Consider the following 18,745-nt stretch of genomic DNA (forward strand, 5'->3'; position numbering starts at 1 on the left):
TGTTTCTGTAATTTCCCTTACATGGATCATTCCTTCTTTAATGTAACTTTTGTAAAACTTATCAGGAATATCATATTATAACAAAGGTCATTTATTTGAAAATAAATCTCAGGAAAAAGAAATTCAAGGCTAAATGGTTGTCTGAGGAGGATTTATAAAAAGCTGAGAAAAGAAGAGAAGTGAAAGGCAAGAGAGGAAGGCAAAGATATACCCCATTGAATGCAGAGTTCCAAAGACTAGCAAGGAGAGATAAGAAAGCCTTCTTAAGTGGACAATGCAAAGAAATAGAGGAAAACAATAGAATGGGAAAGACTAGAGATCTCTTCAAGAAAATCAGATACCAAGGGAAAATTTCATGCAAAGACAGGCACAATAAAGAACAGAAAAATTAAGAACCTAACTAAAGCAGAAGATATTAAGAAGAGGTGGCAAGAATACACAGAATGGTACAAAAAAGGTGTTAATGACCCGGATAACCACGATGGTGTGGTCATCTCATCTAGAGCCAGACATCCTGGAGTGTGAAGTCAAGTAGGCCTTAGAAAGCATCACTACCAACAAAGCTACTGGAGGTGATGGAGTATCAACTAAACTATTTCTAATCCTAAATGATGATGCTGTTAAAGTGCTGCCCTCAATATGCCAGCACATTTGGAAAACTCAGCTGTGGCCACAGGACAGTTTTCATTCCTATCCCAAAGAAGGGCAATGCCAAAGAATGTTCAAACTACTGTACAACTGAATTTATTTCACATGCTAGTAAGGTAATGCTCAAAATCCTTTAAGCTAGACTTTAACAGTACATGAAATGAGAATTTCCAGATGTTCAAGCTGGATTTAGAAAAGGCAGAGGAACCAGAGATCAAATTGCCAACATCTGTTGGATCACAGAAAAAGTGAGAATTCCAGAAAAACATCCACTTCTGCTTCATTGACTATGCCAAAGCCTCTGACTGTGTGGATCACAACAAACTGTGGAAAATTCTTCAAGAGATGGGAATACCAGAATACTGACTACCTTACCTGCCTCCTGAGAAACCTGTATGCAGGTCAAGAAGCAACAGTTAGAACTGAACATGGAATAACGAACTGGTTCTAAATTGGGAAAGGAGTACGTCAAGGCTGTATATGGTCACCCTGCTTATTTAAATTCTATGCAGAGCACATCATGCAAAATGTCAGGCTGGATGAATAACAAGCTGGAATCAAGATTGCTGGGGAAAATATCAATAACCTCAGATATGCAGATGACACCACCCTAATGGTAGAAAGTAAACAGGAACTAAAGGGCCTCTTGATGAAGGTGAAAGAGAGTGAAAAAGCTGGCCTAAAACCTAGATAGCATATTAAAAAGCAGAGACATTACTTTGCCAACAAAGGTCTGTCTAGTCAAGGCTATGGTTTTTCCAGTGGTCATGTATGGATGTGAGAGTTGGACTGTGAAGAAAGCTGAGTGCCGAAAAACTGATGCTTTTGAACTGTGGTGTTGGAGAAGACTCTTGAGAGTCCCTTGGACTGCAAGGAGATCCAACCAGTCCATCCTGAAGGAGATAAGTCCTGGGTGTTCATTGGCAGGACTGATGCTGAAGCTGAAACTCCAATACTTTGGTCATCTCATACGAAGAGTTGACTCATTGGAAAAGACCCTGATGCTGGGAGGGATTGGGGGCAGGAGGAGAAGGGGACCACAGAGGATGAGATGGCTGGATGGCATCACTGACTCGATGGGCATGAGTTTGAGTAAACTCCAGGAGTTTGTGATAGACAGGGAGGCCTGGCATGCTGCGATTCATGGGGTCACAAAGAGTCAGACACGACTGAGCAACTGAACTGAACTGAAAACTCAACATTCAGAAAACTAAGATCATTGCATCTGGTCCCGTCAATTCATGGCAAATAGATGGGGAAAAAAAGGAAACAGTGACAGACTTATTTTCACAGGCTCCAAAATCACTGTGGACTGTGACTGCAGCCATGAAATTAAGAGACACTTGTTCCTTAGAAGAAAAGCTGTGACAAACCTAGACAGCATATTGAAAAGCAGAGACATCACTTTGCTGACAAAAGTCCATATAGTCAAAGCTATGGTTCTTCCAGCAGTCATGTAGGGATGTGAGAACTGGACCATAAAGAAGGCTGCATGCTGAAGAATTGATGCTTTCTACCTGTAGGACTGGAGAAGACTCTTTGAGAGTCCCCTGGACAGCAAGGAGATCAAACCAGTCAATCCTAAAGGAAATCAACCCTGAATATTCACTGGAAGAACTGATGTTGAAACTGAAGCTCCAGTATCTGATGTGAAGAGCCGACTCATTGGAAAAGATTCTGATGCTGAGAAAGATTGAAGGCAAGAGAAGAAGGGGGCAACAGAGGATGAGATGGTTGGATGGCATCGCTGACTCAATGGACATGATTTTGAGCAAACTCCAGGAGATAGTCAGTTGCTGCCAAAGGGAGCAAGTTTGGACACTTTGATACAGCAAAACACTCAGGTAATACTGGACTCACATCTGGGCTTTGTTGTTTTGCTAGCTGTGCAACATTGGGCAATTCATGTAACCCCCTGAGTCTTACACTGGTCATGTGTGAACAGTCAATAATACCATACTTTATGGAGCTGTCAGGAAGAACGGAGGTAAAATATGGAAAGTTCAAGCTTATGACTGGGCATAGATGTTAAGGAATCTGCCTGTAATGCTGGAGACTCGGGTTTGATCCCTGGTTTGGGAATGATTCCCTTGACAAACAGAATGGCTACCCACTCCAGTATTCTTGCCTGGAGAACTCTATGAACAGAGGAATCTGCTGAGCTACAGTCCATGGGATCGCAAACAGTCAGACATGACTGAGCACATAATGAGGCTCAATAAAAAAAAAAGATGTTTACAAAACAGACAAGAAAAGATTCATATATATGACTACTCACTTTATGTTTCTAAACAAAGATATAAATATGTCTAAACTAAGTTAACAATTTATTTTTGAGGTCCACAAAGCACTTATTTAGCACTTCTATTAATAGAGCTAAGGGAAGTTATTTAGTAGTGTGAGTCGCTCAGTCGTGTCCGACTCTTTGGGACCCCATGGAGAGTATCTCACCAGGTTTCTCTGTCCATGGAATTCTCCAGGAAAGAACACTGGAGTGGGTTGCCATTCCCTTCTCCAGGGGATCTTCCTGACTCAGGGTCCGAACCCAGGTCTCCTGCATTGCAGGCAGATTCTTTACCAACTGAGCCACCAGGGAAGCCTGTTATTTAGTAGGATTTGTATCAGACATTCAAGTATCAACTCAGTTAAATGAATATATAACGACCATTTTCTGGTAGTGATGTTTGGCTTATATCAGAAACTCTGGGAATTGCACAAATTCCATTTATCAGCTCTGTAGATTATCTAAAGAAGACTGAATGATTTCTATGGGATCAATACCATAGAATATTCTTTGTTCTGTTTCCTTCTTCCTACACAGAAGAAGAGGAAGTTCACAAACAGATTATTTCCTTTACAAACACCCACACACCCTCCTAAGTTTTCTGGCTATCATGCACCCTAACCTTGATCACTTTATTACTGAAGATTCCTCTAGATGAACAGCAGTTTCTTTGCTCTACTAGTGATTTTCACTATGCTGGGAATAACTTTCATTCTCCTTCAAAACACTAGTCCAAAATCTATACCTCTTTTAAGGTCCACAATGAAACATGTCTCCTTCATGAAGTCCTTTCTGACTGTGTGTATATCTGGTTCTCTTTTGTGTTCACTACTGTAGTTTAATGAAGAAAATGTTAAGTTCTAAACGTGAGGATTGGTTTTTGTTTTTTTTTAAAGGCCAACCATTGTATAATTGTTCATGCTTTAGTAGATAGAAAATTAAATTCACAACCTCTCTAGTCTGTGATGTGCCTTACTTGACACTGGAAGGCTGCTCGCTAAATGTTGGCTGAATGAATGAATGAATAAGTGAGATTACTCTTAATTTCTGAGGTACTTTAATATAAGTTATGGATATGAAAGGAAATCTCTCACAGGACATGACAGCATGCTGGCAGAGGGGTAGTATGCTGCAACTCTTCATATAGTTTTATACAATTACAAAACTTCATGTAGTTTTACAAAATTAAATTATATCAAGATAGGAAAATGTGATATTTTGAGATACAAATGGGTAGAGAAGATATAATGAAAACATTTTTATAGGAAAAAAGACAACTATTATATAATAAAGATAGCAGAAGTGCAACAGACATTCAGTTCAATTTAAACAATATTTATGGAGCACCTCTTTCAAATAAGTATGAACACTGTCAACTATTATCACTAAGAAAAACTTTTATATATTAAAAAGGGTTAACTTCTTTGGACTTAACTTTCTCATCTGTAGAACTGAGATTTAGTACCCAATACCTCAAAATATCTCAAAAGCTAAGGTTTTTGTGAGAATAAATTAAAAATTTCTACTACCTAGGACACTGAAGATATGTAAAAGTTTCCCCAAGATAATACTGCTGATGATTATACTCAGTAATGGTTTCTTACATTCTTTGAAATGTGTTCAGGGAGCTTCAGCAGAGAACTGATGAATCATTTTCAATGAGTTATTTTCTATCATATGCACTATTCCTGTAAATGAAATTAAGCCTCCTTTCTCCATGCTTCAAGAATTATTAAAAGCATTACTTACTTCTGATTATTTTAGTTTTCCAATCCACACACAGAAAAGAGATATTTATTTTTCCAAATCAGTATTTGAATAGAAATATGAAATGGAGAAGTGAAAAACCTATCTAGTCATGTTTTCTTTTTAGGAGGTCAAGGGACAGGGAAGTTAGGAAGTTGGCATTGACAGGGGTCCAGGTGATGAATGGTGCATACAATTTTTAATTAAAAATATTAACCAAAAGCTTCAAAAAAATTTCCCCTTTAGAAAAAAAAGGAATTCAAACTGGACTTGAATCTGGGGTCTAAGCCAGCAGTAATAATGTTCCTTAAAAGCATTTCACAGATAACAATGAGCGCATCTGTCATCTGTTTCAGGAAACTTCAGAAACAGATGACATTGGCTGGGGTGCACCGTGCTAACCCTGTTAATAGTCAGTGAGCGTTACCTGTTATTTGCTTCTTAGTCTCCAAGTCTCTGGTGTGCTTTAACACCTGGAGCAGCCGAGGCACCCCACTGAGTTCAGCTACCTCCAATTTATTGTCATTATCTTCAAACACCAAGTTTCTCAAGGCCCCACACACGGCTCGCTGGATATCTTCATTCTGAACTTTTAGGAGCTGTAGAAGCTTGGGGATGCCACGAAGCTGATAAACCTGGGGAAATAGATGCATATTTCAGATACTTATTAATTTTTATTTGATAGTAAAGATATTCAATGTAATATGAATGAACAGATGAAGTTCACTGAATCTGCTGATAGCTCCCCCCAATTAATGTGTGGTGCAACCTGACACTCCAGTGTACAACACACCCCAGCTCTAAGGCAGTAACTCTCATCAAGGGCTCAGGATAAATCCGCAAAGCTAAGATTGAAACCTATGAAAAAACTGAAGGACAAAGTTACGTGATAAAGGGTGAATAAATGGTAATTAAGTGCATGTTGTTGCTGTTTAGTCAGTCATGTCTGACTCTTTTGGGACCCCATGGGACTATAGCCCATCAGGGTCCTCTGTCCAAGGGATTTTCTAGGCAAGAATACTAGAGTGGGTTGCCATTTCCTTCTCCAGGGGATCTTCCTGACCCAGGGACTGAACCTGAGCCTCCTGTATTGTATGCAGATTCTTTACCACTGAGCCACCTGGGAAGCCCAATTAAGGGGACAGAAAAGCCTTAATCACAATAAAGATGAAGAGAACTAGGAATCCAAGAAACAGAGAAAGTTTTATGGAAGAATACCATATTACATGAATTTGTTTTCTAGGACAGAGCTATACAGTCAATACACACAATAGAAATCACCTCCATTAGTAGTAGAAATAAAAATTCATTTTTCGTTTACCATGGCAATTGTAGTAGCAATGCAAAACCAACCCTAAATGCAAGTTGTTTGTTTTTTTTTGAGATATAAATGACATAACATTTATGTTAGTTTCAGGTGTAGAACATTGTGATTCAATATCTGTATTTAATAAGTCTATTACCACCACAGATAATTGGGCTACCCTGGTGCTCAAATGTGAAAGAATCCACCTGCAATGTGGAAGACCTGGGTTTAGTTCCTGGGTTGGGAAGATCTCCTGGAGAAGGGAACTCCAGTATTCTGGCCTGGAGAATTCCATGGACAGAGAAGCCTGGCAGGCTACACAGTCCATGGGGTTGCAAAGAGACAGACACGACTGAGCAACTTTCACTTTCACCACACATAGTTACAAACTTTTTTTCTTGTGATAAGAACTCTTAAGATCTATTTTCTTGGCAACTTTCTATTGTCATCATGCTGTACATTACATTCCCATGACATTTATTTTATAATTAGAAGAATGCAAGCTATTTTTATAATCAATTGTTTTCACTATTTAAAAACATTTAAATAAGTTATGCAAGCATTTTAAGTAAATAACATAGCTTTATAATTTTTAATATGCTACTTAAAAAATATTTCTTCTATACAAATATGTAAGAAAGGGTATGCTATTGGAGAAGGAACCTGAGGGTAGTAGAACTAGGAAGAAAAAAAAAGATGGCTTTGATTCTGAAACCTAAGGCTGTTTAAGAAGAGGCCAAATAATGACAGTCTGAACAAGGTGACTTTGTGTTTTAGGTTGCAAATGTTGAAAGAAATCAGGAGGTGGATGCAGTATTGCTGAAGAGAAATGTTAAGTTACAGACTGAGGGCTTGCTTTCTCAGAGGCTTCCACTAGCATCTGATTAAAACTTTTGGTAAGACCTTTTGGTAAGGATCTCAGTCACTTGTACTGTCTTAATGCAGAAATTTATAGGAATTAAGTTGCTGTGAATATATTTCCCCTTAGGATAAAGTTCATCACTTTATGAATGATGTCCTAACTGCACAACAGTTTCCAAACAGGAGAGAGCTACACACTTGGCTTGGTGGTCATCTCACATTTTCTATGTATCTGATAGGCAGATAAATGGAATTTAAGACACTGTCTTCCAGTCTTACATCTTCCTTTGTCAGGACTGGGGAGAGATTAGCAAGTCAGGAATAAAAGTCAAGGCGATAAGATAATCTAGTAAAAATAATAACCACAATAATAATAAAACAAAAATAACAACTCTTCCTCCTACTTCTGTCATTAGGAGGTATTGGCATAGTATTAAAAATTTTATATATTAATACATACATTATCTAAGCAATAGCTTGCAAGAACCTTAAGAACAAATTACTCTTTGGGTCCTTTTAAGGCAATAAAGAAGAACACTTCCACTTTTGACTCCCTTCAGAGGGAACAGACAATGGGAGACTGGCTACAGCAATTTTGTTGGGCTATGTCTAAAATCATTCTAATGTGTTCATAAGAAAATGCTAACGATAGCTATCAATTAGATCTGGTCCAGCAGATCATCTATTTGATCATCTGTTTCAAAAGCAGAAAGGCAAAACTTACTTGAAAATAGCCAATAACTCTTATGTTTCCCTAATTCTGTCAATAGTTAGGTTTTATGATGGCTGAATTCCTATCCTATAAGCTCCTTAAACGGTAGATAGACTATGGAAATATTTCATTTCTTAATTTATAACTTACAAGTTGCCTTCTTCAAACTATGATGTGAAATGGCTTACTGGCCAAATTTCATTTCTACCTGTGATGACAGCATGGGTCAGAAGTGGCTAGTGGAAACCTCCACTGCCTTGTCCAGGTGGCATGAACGGCTGGCTTCTGCTAACAGCCCTCTGACCCATTCCATTACCCTGTCACCTTTATCCCCTTGGCTTTCAGCACTTGCTCCAGTCTAGAAAGAAGAAACTTCAGACACACCATACTCGGATAAATGCTGAAATCCAGCTACAGCTTTGCTCACTGGAGAATGTGCCTCCCTAGTGCTTGGCACCTACCTCACATTTAAAAACAGATTTTAGCTATTTTTACCCATTTTATCAATTAAATGAATATAAATCATATCAAGTGCAAGAAGTTGATGACATTCTGTGTATTGCCTATAACTTGGACAGCTGCTAATGACTCCTATACACATTTGTTGTTGTTGTTGTTTAGTTGCTAAGTTGTGTTTGATTCCTTGTGACCCCATGAACTGCAGCCCACCAGGCTCCTCTGTCCATGGGATATCCTAGGCAAGAATACTGGAGTGGGTTGCCATTTCCTTCTCCAGGGGATCTTCCCAACCCAGGAACTGAACCCATGACTCCTGCTTGGCAGGTGAATTCTTTACTGCTGAGCCATCTGGGAAGCCCTATATACGTTAGGTCCAATGTTAAAGGCACTGTTCTTGCCCCTTTGAATTCAGGGAAACAGGCAGGACTAGAGAAGTCGTATATGTTTACTTTACACTGAATCCTCAGGGGGGAAAATCCTTTGGGGAAAGGAAAAAAACCAAAATTACATGAACATTTCAGAACTTCAAAAAAACTTCATTTGAAATGGTTTCTAAATATATGAAAGGGCAGAATCACACACTAGAATTTTAACTTTCTCCTTCATTATTCCAATTCTCTTCCCTGAAAACTCTTAAAGAATTAAATGATGCGGGTTTCTGATAGCAAATAAGTAAGAGGGAACAGATCAACTCTCTTGGCACAAGGGCTCCCTCATGCCCTGGTGCCTTCACTCTCAATTCTTTTCCTGTCTGGAATGCTCTGCCATTCTGCCTTTCTGTTGGCAAAGTCCCACTCATCTTGCATAACCAGCTCAAATGTTACCTCCCTCTGCAAAGTGTTACTCTTTCTTTTCCTCTCATTACAATTAATCACTCCTTGTAAATTGGTATAACCTTTAAGGAAGGCAATTGTCAATATGTGTTAAAAACTTCAAACATACTCACTTTTAGTAAACTTCATTAGGAAATAATTTGAAATGCAGACACAGATTAACATGACAATAGTAACTACATTATTTATAATACTAAAAAATAAGAAACCATAAATGTCCAATGATGGGGAAGGCTGGTTAATGGTTAACTGTCACATATTCATATACTGAGGAATCCACAGAAGAGGCAGAGCAATGCCTGAACTGACAGGGATTTTATTGGTCATATAGTTCCCTCATCAGTTCAATGGGATTATATAAGATGAGCAATTGTGTGCTACGCCCACAGTAGTTCTCAATAGGTAGTAGTTACTACTATTATGATTACTATGCCACCAATAAAAAATATATATTTTGCCATGCAGTGGCATGTGAGATCTTAGTTCCCCAGCTAAGAATCAAACCCATGTCCCTGCAGTGGAAGCATGGCATCCAAACTACTGGACCACTAGGGAATTCTGTTTAAAAAATATCTTTAATGTATAAGAAAATGATTCATGCAATGTTACTGAAAAAAGTTGAATATCTATGCATGTCTGCTCACAGATACAAGGAAGGGAATGTGACTAGGGAGTTTGGGAGAAATGGTGGGATTATAATGTATGAATGGGGATTGCTACTTTGTATTGTTTTTGAACAGCAAGCATGTATTTATGCATGCTTTTTAAAAACAAAACAAAAAGTCCTCATAAATAAAGCTACATATTCAATTTGATGACATCTAAGTACATGCATACATTAAAAAATTAGAGAGTAAAACCAAAATAATAACAATAGATAGACTGTGGGCTTTTTTCTTTCTTAATTTCCTTCTAAAGCATTTTTTCTTTTTTAATTTCTCAAATTTCTTATAATAAACTTAAAAAGATTTTGCAAAACAGTTATGGCAGTCACTGCTTCAGTGATGAGATTTGAAGTAGGCATGGAAATAAAACCAGCCTAAGAAGGGTCTTACAGAATAAATTACAGGATTTGTTCTTTATACTGTAGGCAAGCAGGACAGATATTGGAAAGGTCTCCTGGATGCTATGAAGAGAGTGGGCTTAGGTGTGGATAAGAATGGACGCAGAGAGGTTAATTAGGAGCTGTATTAACAAAGATGATGGTGACAGGGATCAGCATGGTGGCACTGAGTAGGAAGAGAAAGTGTAGGTAGAGACCAGACACGTGTAAGAGCAGCATTAACAGGACCTGAAGACTGCATGAGTATGAGAGGTAAGGAAAAAAGAAGCTTAAAGTCTGTCCACATTTTGGTATCAAACACCTGAGTGAATTACCACTCAGAGAGGAGAGAGCTATTATTTCAGGGCAAGTGTTGTATGATTATCTAACTGCATTCTCACAACAACTCAGTAGTAGGACTATTATTTTCAGTTTAAAGGTAGGAAAGCTGAGGTTGAGAGTGGTAAAGTATAGGTAATTAGGGTACTAGGACTCACACTCAGCCCCTGGCTACTTTTTGAGAGTCAATGCTTGAACCTCCCAACTCAGCAGAACAAGTTTAGAAGGAGGACTGGATACTTGAGAAAATGCAGCAAAGAAGCCGTGTTCATTTTTAGATGAGCTGGTATTGAGTACAGCAGGATGCCTAAGAGATAAACAGACATGGAGTTTGGGACCCAGGCAAAGACATGGTCAGGAGATGCTGTGAGTCGTTAGCACTGAGATCACATTAGTGGAAGTCAGAAGAGAAGATAAGGTGGGTCAGGAGATGGTCTCAAATAAGAAAAGTCCCAGGAAAGCATCTAAGAAACATAAACATTTAAGGTACAGGTTGAGGATAATTTTTTTTTTAAACAGAGGAAACCTGAAGAAGCCAGAGAGACGGAAAAAGAGCCAGAAGACTCTGGGCCAAAAGAAGAAAGTTTCAAAAAGGAATGAGGAATTGATGGTGTAAATGCTGAATCTTATCTAAAATAATAACTGAAAAGTTGCCAGTGGTCTTAAAAGTTTTTTACTTCAAATATTGACCTTTATATCCAAATTGTTGCTGTTTTTAGTAAATACATTAAAAAAACTGTACCATCATTCTTAATATTAATGGGATTTTGTGAATGCCCTTGGGTTATATTGTCACAATTCTTAGATTTCCTATCAAGCATGTATGTGTTTAGGTTTCATATAGTTTTCATGATTCATTATTCTCAAAACCAGTCTTTGTCTTAGCTTTATCACACTGAATAAGAGCTAAGAGGAAAGCACAGGTTTAATCCTACATGTAAGCAGAGTTATATTTATAGTCAAATTAGTAATTTAAGAGTGGAAATCTAGCCCAACTTGGGTAACAAGAGAATATTTCATGTAATCCCACATTATAAAATGAAAGCATGTATAAAAGTGCTCAGTTTTAAAAACTGGGAATAAAAAAAGATTTGTGTATAAAGAAGGTTTATTACTAAATATATTAGATATTACTAAATATACTATTTTTTTTAAATCCTTATTTTTTCCATGGAATAAACATAGATAAAGGGTCAGTGAGAAATACCCAAGACTTATGTAACTTTTAAAAGCAAAAATAGATGGAATAGATCTTTTGAAACAATACATAATAGATATTGTGAAGAAAAATACTGACAAATTTACTTCATAAGAATTTAAAATCATGCATAATGAAAGATATAAGAGAAGTTAGGAAAAAACATTGTCACATATGTAGCAATGGGCTAATGTGCATAATAAAGCACTCTTACAACTCAATAAGAAGCAGGCAAACGTCTTAGAAAAATAACAAATGAGTTAAACAATGACAATGAATAAATATGAAGTCAAAAAATATAAAAAGGTGCTCATCTTCATGAATAATTAATGAATGCAAGTGGGGGAAAAAAGAACAGTGGAAACTCTGACTTACTACTCAATCTGTAGGATTAATCACATGCTCTTTCTACTCTGTGAAATCCAGATTTCGAGTACTGTCAAAGCTGGCAGGTTAGTATATGTTGGCCTTTGGACTCTTATTTATTCTGTTTTACCAAGAGCAAATTAGGTTTGTTACCCAATGCATTTATGCCAACTGTACTTGTTGCTGTAATTATGTAATTTATTTACCTATTCTGAAAAAGCTGTCTGTCTGAAAGCTAATTTGAATGCTTCAGAAAGACTAGATAAAGGTGAAGAGCTTTGAAAAGATCTGTAATTGGAAGAAATTAACCTAAAAGGCTAGATAAAAATATAAGAATCTAGAAGGATATGAACTCCAATGAATTAGGGCCATTAGGTTCTCATTTTACTCCCAAAAATCTAAATAATGGCAAGTGAAACATAATGGGCATAGTTTATATATGAAAAACAGTGACAAACTCTGTGTGTTTATAATTTTTTAAAAGAATTTTCTCTGTAATTCTGATAACCAGATCAGTTATTAAGTCTTGATTTCAAAAAGAGGAAAATTTCTAATATAAAGTAATACCTTTCTTTCTGCTTATCAGATTAGCAAAAATGAACGAAGAAGAATATCTTGTGATAATGGTGCATGTAAATAGGCACTTTGACACCATGTTGGTGGGAGGGTAAATTTGTATAATTTAGGGGAAGATTTATAGCAAGTTATTTATCAAAATTAAAAATGACTTACTAGTAATGAGGACTGGATTTACCTACCACTTAAATGATTTTAAAAACCAGACAAAATATCTAATTGTTTCAATAGCTGGACATGAGGCAATGATAGACAGCGATCCCTAAGAGATGGAGAACAAGGAGAGCCCTACTGCTGCCTCAGATCACAGTCTTGAGAGAGACCTCAGGCTGTGGTGTTGTGAGGGAAATCTTAAGTGGAATTCAACAAGCAGAGCTGAGAAGAAAGAGTGAAGAATCTAAGAACAGGGAAGGAAGAGTACTAATAAGAAAAGTACTACACAGAAGGAGAACTCCTGAGATCTGCAGAGGGTCCCCATTTAGGATTCAGTAGAGTATTAACCAGTTTTAACTTTGTGAGGAAATTGCCTGAGGCCAGGGAAGTAACTGCCTAAATAAAGTTACTGCTCCTCAGGCTCACAAAGGCCTGTGAACAGTGCCTAGTCTCACCAGCCAGCCAGAAAGACAAGGTTAGTCAAATAGCTATTTTAACAGTCTTGCATATGTTCAGAAACATGTTAAGTATGGACACAGAAGATATAAAAAAAGACTAAAACTTAACTTCTAGACACGAAAACTATAATTTACAAAATAAAAAATACACTGAATGAGAATAATGGCATATTCAACAATGCAGAAGAAAAAATCAGTAAATTTAAAGCACAGAAACTGAATTTACCCAAAAAGAAACATACAGGAAAAACAACTAAAAAAGAAAAACAGAGTACGCATGATCTGTGGTACAACTTCAAGCAGCCTAATATATATGTAATGGCAGTTCTCAAAGGCAGGACAGAAGATTTCCCAAATAAAATTTCAAAATTTGATGAAAAGTAGAAACCCACAATTTTGAGAAGTTTAATGAACTCCTAAGCATAAGAAACCTATGGAAAACTGCACCAAGGTACATTGTGATCAAACTGTCCACGACAACGAGAAAGATAAAATGTTAAAAGCAACTTGAGTAGGCAGGGAGAGACACATTAAGTATAATGGAACAATTAGGAGGACAGGAGAGTCCTTGTTTGAAACAATGCAAGTGGCAGGACAGTAGAGTAACAAGTTTTAAGTTCTGTTTTTAGGAGTTTTGTTGCTAGTAAAGCAAAATGAAAGCAAAAATGAAGTTCTTTCTCAGATATACAAAAGCTAAAATAGTTAATCATCAGAATACTTGTACTATAATAAATGTTTTAAAAAATTATTCAGGCAAAGGGAAATGACATCACATGATATTTATAAAAAGAAATGAAGAGCACAGAACAACTTAGACAAAATGAACAAAGATTTTGGTCTTTGAGTAGCACAAACTGCCAAAGTTCAATAGGAGGAAATGGATTGTCCAAATAGCCCCATATCAGTTAAATTAAATTTATGGTTAATAACCTCACAAATAAGACTTAAAGGTAAAATCAGTTTCACTGGTGAATTTTACCAAACATTTAAGGAAGAAAGAGTACCAAGCCCAATCACATTTGTTCAGGAGGAGAGGTCACTTTCCAATTTATTCTCTGAGGCTAGGAGAATCCTCAATCTAAAGCTGGACAAAGATACTATAAGAAAGCTCCAGATTAATATCATTTATAAATTAGCTGTGCAATTTCTTGACAAAATTTTAGTAAATCTAATTAAAAAATATAAAAAGTGACAGTACATCATGACCAAGTGAGTTTTATCATAGGAATGGGATAAATTTAAAAATCATAGTAAGATACCATATTAGCAAAATTAAAATAAAAACCCCAGAAATCTTTCAATAGATGTATAAAAAGCATTTGGTAAAACTCAAGTCATTCCTTAGTAAAAATTTCTGCTTGCTTAGTCCCTCAGTCATGTCCAATTCTTTGCAACCCCATGGACTGTAGCCCGCCACGCTCCTCTGTCCATGGGGATTCTCCTGGCAAAAATACTAGAGTGGATTGCCATGCCCTACTCCAGGGGATCTTCTCAATCCAGGGATCAAACCCAGGACTTCCACATTGCAGGAGGATTCTTTACCAACTGAGCCACAGGTAAGCCCTTTAGTAAAAATAAAATCTATTAAATTAGGGATAGACGGGAAGTTGTTCAACTTGATATGGTGATTTATGGAACGTCTATACCCACAGGTAACATCAACATGAAAGCGAAAGTCACTCAGTCATGTCCGACTCTGTGTGACCACATGAACTATACAGTCCAAGGAATTCTCCAGGCCAGAATACTGGAGTGGGTAGTCGTTCCCTTCTTCAGAGGATCTTTCCAGCCCAGGGATCGAACCCATGCCTCCTGCATTACAGGTGGATTCTTTACCAGCTGAGCCACAAGGGAAGCCCAAGAATGCTGGAGTGGGTTGCCTATCCCTTCTTCAGCGGATCTTCCCGACCCAGGAATTAAAGCAGGGTATCCTGCACTGCAGGCAGATTCTTTACCAACTGAGCTATCAGGGAAGTCATCAAACTTAATGGTAAAAAACTGAAAGCTTTTCCTTGAAGATCAGAAACAAGGATGTCCACTCTCACCACTTCTATTCAACATAGTATTGAAAGCCTTAGCCAGAGCAATTAGGCAATACAAAGAAATAAAAGGCATCAAATTAGACAGGAAGAAGTAAAATTGTCACTATTTGCAGATTACACGATATTATAGATAGGAAACCCTAAAGACATCACAGAAAACTATTAGAACTAATCAACAAATTCAGTAAAGTTGTAGGATCCAAAATCAATATACGAAAATCAGTTGCATTTCTATATACTAATAACAAACTATCAGAAAGAGAAATTAAGAAGACAATCTCATTTACAGTTGTACCAAAAACAGAAATAAATAAAGTACTAGGAATAAATTGAACCAAGAGATGAAAGATCTGTACACTGAAAATTATAAGGCGTGGATGAAAGAAACTGAAGACACAAATAAATGGAAAAATATTCCACAATCACAGACTGGAAGAATTAATACCATTAAAATGTCTATACTATCTAAAGCAATCTCCAGATTCAATGAAATTTCCATTAAAATTCCAATGGTACTCTTCATGGAAGTAGAACAAGCAGTCCTAACATTTATATGGAACCACAAAAACCACCCTGAATGAATAAAGGAATCTTGAGAAAAAAGCACAAAGCTGAAGGCATTATGCATCCCTGATTTCAAACTATACTAAAAAGCTATAATAATCAAAAGAGTATGATATTGGAAATAAACACAGACATACAGATCAGTGGAACAGATTAGAGAGCCCAGAAGCAAATCCAAACACTATAATTGAGTGATTTGCAACAAAAGAGCCAAGAATACATAATAAAAGGTTTTGCATAAGCTGCACAGCCACATGCAAAAGAATGTAACTGTATCACTATCTTATTGTTTAGTCACTAAGTCATGTCCGACTCTTTTGTAACCCCATGGACTGAAGTCTGCCAGGTTTTTCTGTCCATGGGACTTCCCAGATGAGAATACTGGTGTGGCTTGCCATTTCATTTTCCAGGGGATCTTCCCAACCCAGGGATTGAACTGACGTATCCTGCATTGCAGGTGAATTCTTTACCACTGCGCCATCTGGGAAGCCCAATATATATGCATACATGTGTACATATATATATATATATATAGATACACACACACATACATGTATATATATATATATACACACATATACAAGACTGGGAGCTGACTGTGGCTCAGATCATGAATTCCTTGTTGCCAAATTCAGAATTAAATTGAAGAATGTAGGGAAAACCACTAGAATATTCAGGTATAACCTAATCAAATCACTTATGATTATAAAGTGGAAGTGAGAAATAGATTCAAGGGATTAGATCTGATAGACAGAGTGCCTGAAGAACTACGGACAAAGCTTTGTGACATTGTACAGGAGGCAGGGATCAAGACCATTCCCAAGAAAAAGAAATGCAAAAATGCAAAATAGTTGTCTGACGAGGCCTTACAAACAGCTGTGAAATGAAGAGAAGCGAAAGGCAAAGGAGAAAAGAAAAGATATACCCATCTGAATGCAGAGTTCCAAAGAATAGCAAGGAGAGAGAAGAAAGCCTTCTTCAGTGATCAATGCAAAGAAATAGAGGAAAACAATAGAATGGGAAAGACTAGAGATCTCTTCAAGAAAATTAGATACACCAAGGGAACATGTCATGCAAAGATGAGCAGAATATAGGACAGAAATGGTATGGACCTAACAGAAGCAGAAGCTATTAAGAAGAGGTGGCAAGAATACACAGAAGAACTGTACAAAAAAGATCTTCATGACTCAGATAATCATGATGGTGTGACACTCACCTAGAGCCAGACATCCTGGAATGTGAAGTCAAGTGGGCCTTAGGAAGCATCACTATGAACAAAGCTAGTGGAGGTGACGGAATTGCAGTTGAGCTATTTCAAATCCTAAAAGATGATGCTGTGAAAGTGCTGCACTCAATATGCCAGCAAATTTGGAAAACTCAGCAGTGGCCACAGGACTGGAAAAGGTCAGTTTTCACTCCAATGCCTAAGAAAGGCAATGTCAAAGAATGCTCAAACTACCGCACAATTGCACTCAACTCACATGCTAGTAGAGTAATGCTCTAAATTCTCCAAGCCAGGCTTCAACAGTATGTGAACTGTGAACTTCCAGATTTTCAAGCTGGATTCAGAAAAGGCAGAAGAACCAGAGATCAAATTGCCAATGTCTGCTGGATCAACGAAAAAGCAAGAGAGTTCCAGAAAAACATCTACTTCTGCTTTATTGACTAGGCCAAAGCTTATGACTGTAGATCACAACAAACTGTGAAAAATTCTGAAAGAGATGGGAATACCAGACCACCTGATCTGCCTCTTGAGAAATCTGTAAGCAGGTCAGGAAGCAACAGTTGGAAATGGACATGGAACAATAGACAGGTTCCAAATTGGGAAAAGAGTACATCAAGGCTATATATTGTCACCCTGCTTATTTAACTTATATGCAGAGTACATCATGAGAAATGCTGGGCTGGATGAAGCACAAGCTGGAATCAAGACTGATGGGAGAAATATCAATAACCTTAGATATGCAGATGACACCACCTTCATGGCAGAAAGTGAAGAAGAATTAAAGAGCCTCTTGATGAAAGTGAAAGAGGAGAGTGAAAAAGTTGGCTTAAAACTCAACATTCAGAAAACTAAGACCATGGCATCTGGTTCCATCACTTCATGGCAAATACATGGGGAAACTGTGGAAACAGTAGCTGACTTTATTTTGGGGGGCTCCAAAATCACTGAAGATGGTCACTGCTGCCCTGAAATTAAAAGATGCTTGCTCTTTGGAAGAAAAGCTATGACCAACCTAGACAGCATATTAAAAAGCAGAGACATTACTTTGTCAACAAAGGTCTGTCTAGTCAAGGCTATGGTTTTCCCACTAGTCATATATGGATGTGAGAGTTGGATTATAAAGAAAGCTGAGTGCTGAAGAATTGATGCTCTTGAACTGTGGTGTTGGAGAAGACTCTTGAGAGTCCCTTGGACTGCAAGGAGATGCAACCAGTCCATCCTAAAGGAAATCAGTCCTGAATATTCATCAGAAGGACTGATGCTGAAGCTGAAGCTCCAATACTTTGGCCACCTGATATGAAGAACTGACTCATTGGAAAAGACCCTGATGCTGGGAAAGACTGAAGGCGGGAGGAGAAGGGCACGAAAGAGGATGAGATGATTGGATGGCATCACCAACTCAATGGACATGAGTTTGAGTAAACTCTGGGAGTTGGTGATGGACAGGGAGGTCTGGTGTGCTGCAGTCCATGGGGTCTCAAAGAGCTGGACACAACTCAGAGACTAAAGTGAACTTACTGATATATATATATATATATATATATATATATATATGTATATATATATATATACATACACACACACACATATACACGCTGCTGCTGCTGCTAAGTCATTTCAGTCGTGTCCGACTCTGTGCGACCCCATAGACGGCAGCCCACCAGGCTCCCCTGTCCCTGGGATTCGCCAGGCAAGAATACTGGAGTGGGTTTCCATTTCCTTCTCCAATGCATGAAAGTGAAAAGTGAAAGTGAAGTCGCTTAGTTATGTCCGACTCTTAGCGACCTCATGGACTGCAGCCCACCAGGCTCCTCCATCCATGGGATTTTCCAGGCAAGAGTACTGGAGTGGGGTGCCATTGCCTTCTCCGATATATATATACACATAAATTGTAGTAGAAAGCATAGAAAAGGGCTTCCCTGGTAGCTCAGCT

The 18,745-nt window shown here is 37.7% G+C and overlaps 1 protein-coding gene across 1 annotated transcript in view; it reads right to left on the bottom strand.

Moving 5' to 3' along the window:
• The window catches only part of PKP2 (plakophilin 2), an 86,168-nt gene that overhangs the window by 35,889 nt on the left and 31,534 nt on the right, over positions 1–18,745 (bottom strand). The window contains exon 5 of the mRNA XM_043882047.1: positions 5,106–5,313. Within this exon, the coding sequence (XP_043737982.1) occupies positions 5,106–5,313 (208 nt within the window). The remainder of the gene's footprint in view (positions 1–5,105; positions 5,314–18,745) is intronic.

Source organism: Cervus elaphus, chromosome 22, assembly GCF_910594005.1.
Source record: "Cervus elaphus chromosome 22, mCerEla1.1, whole genome shotgun sequence".
Lineage (NCBI taxonomy): Eukaryota > Metazoa > Chordata > Mammalia > Artiodactyla > Cervidae > Cervus > Cervus elaphus.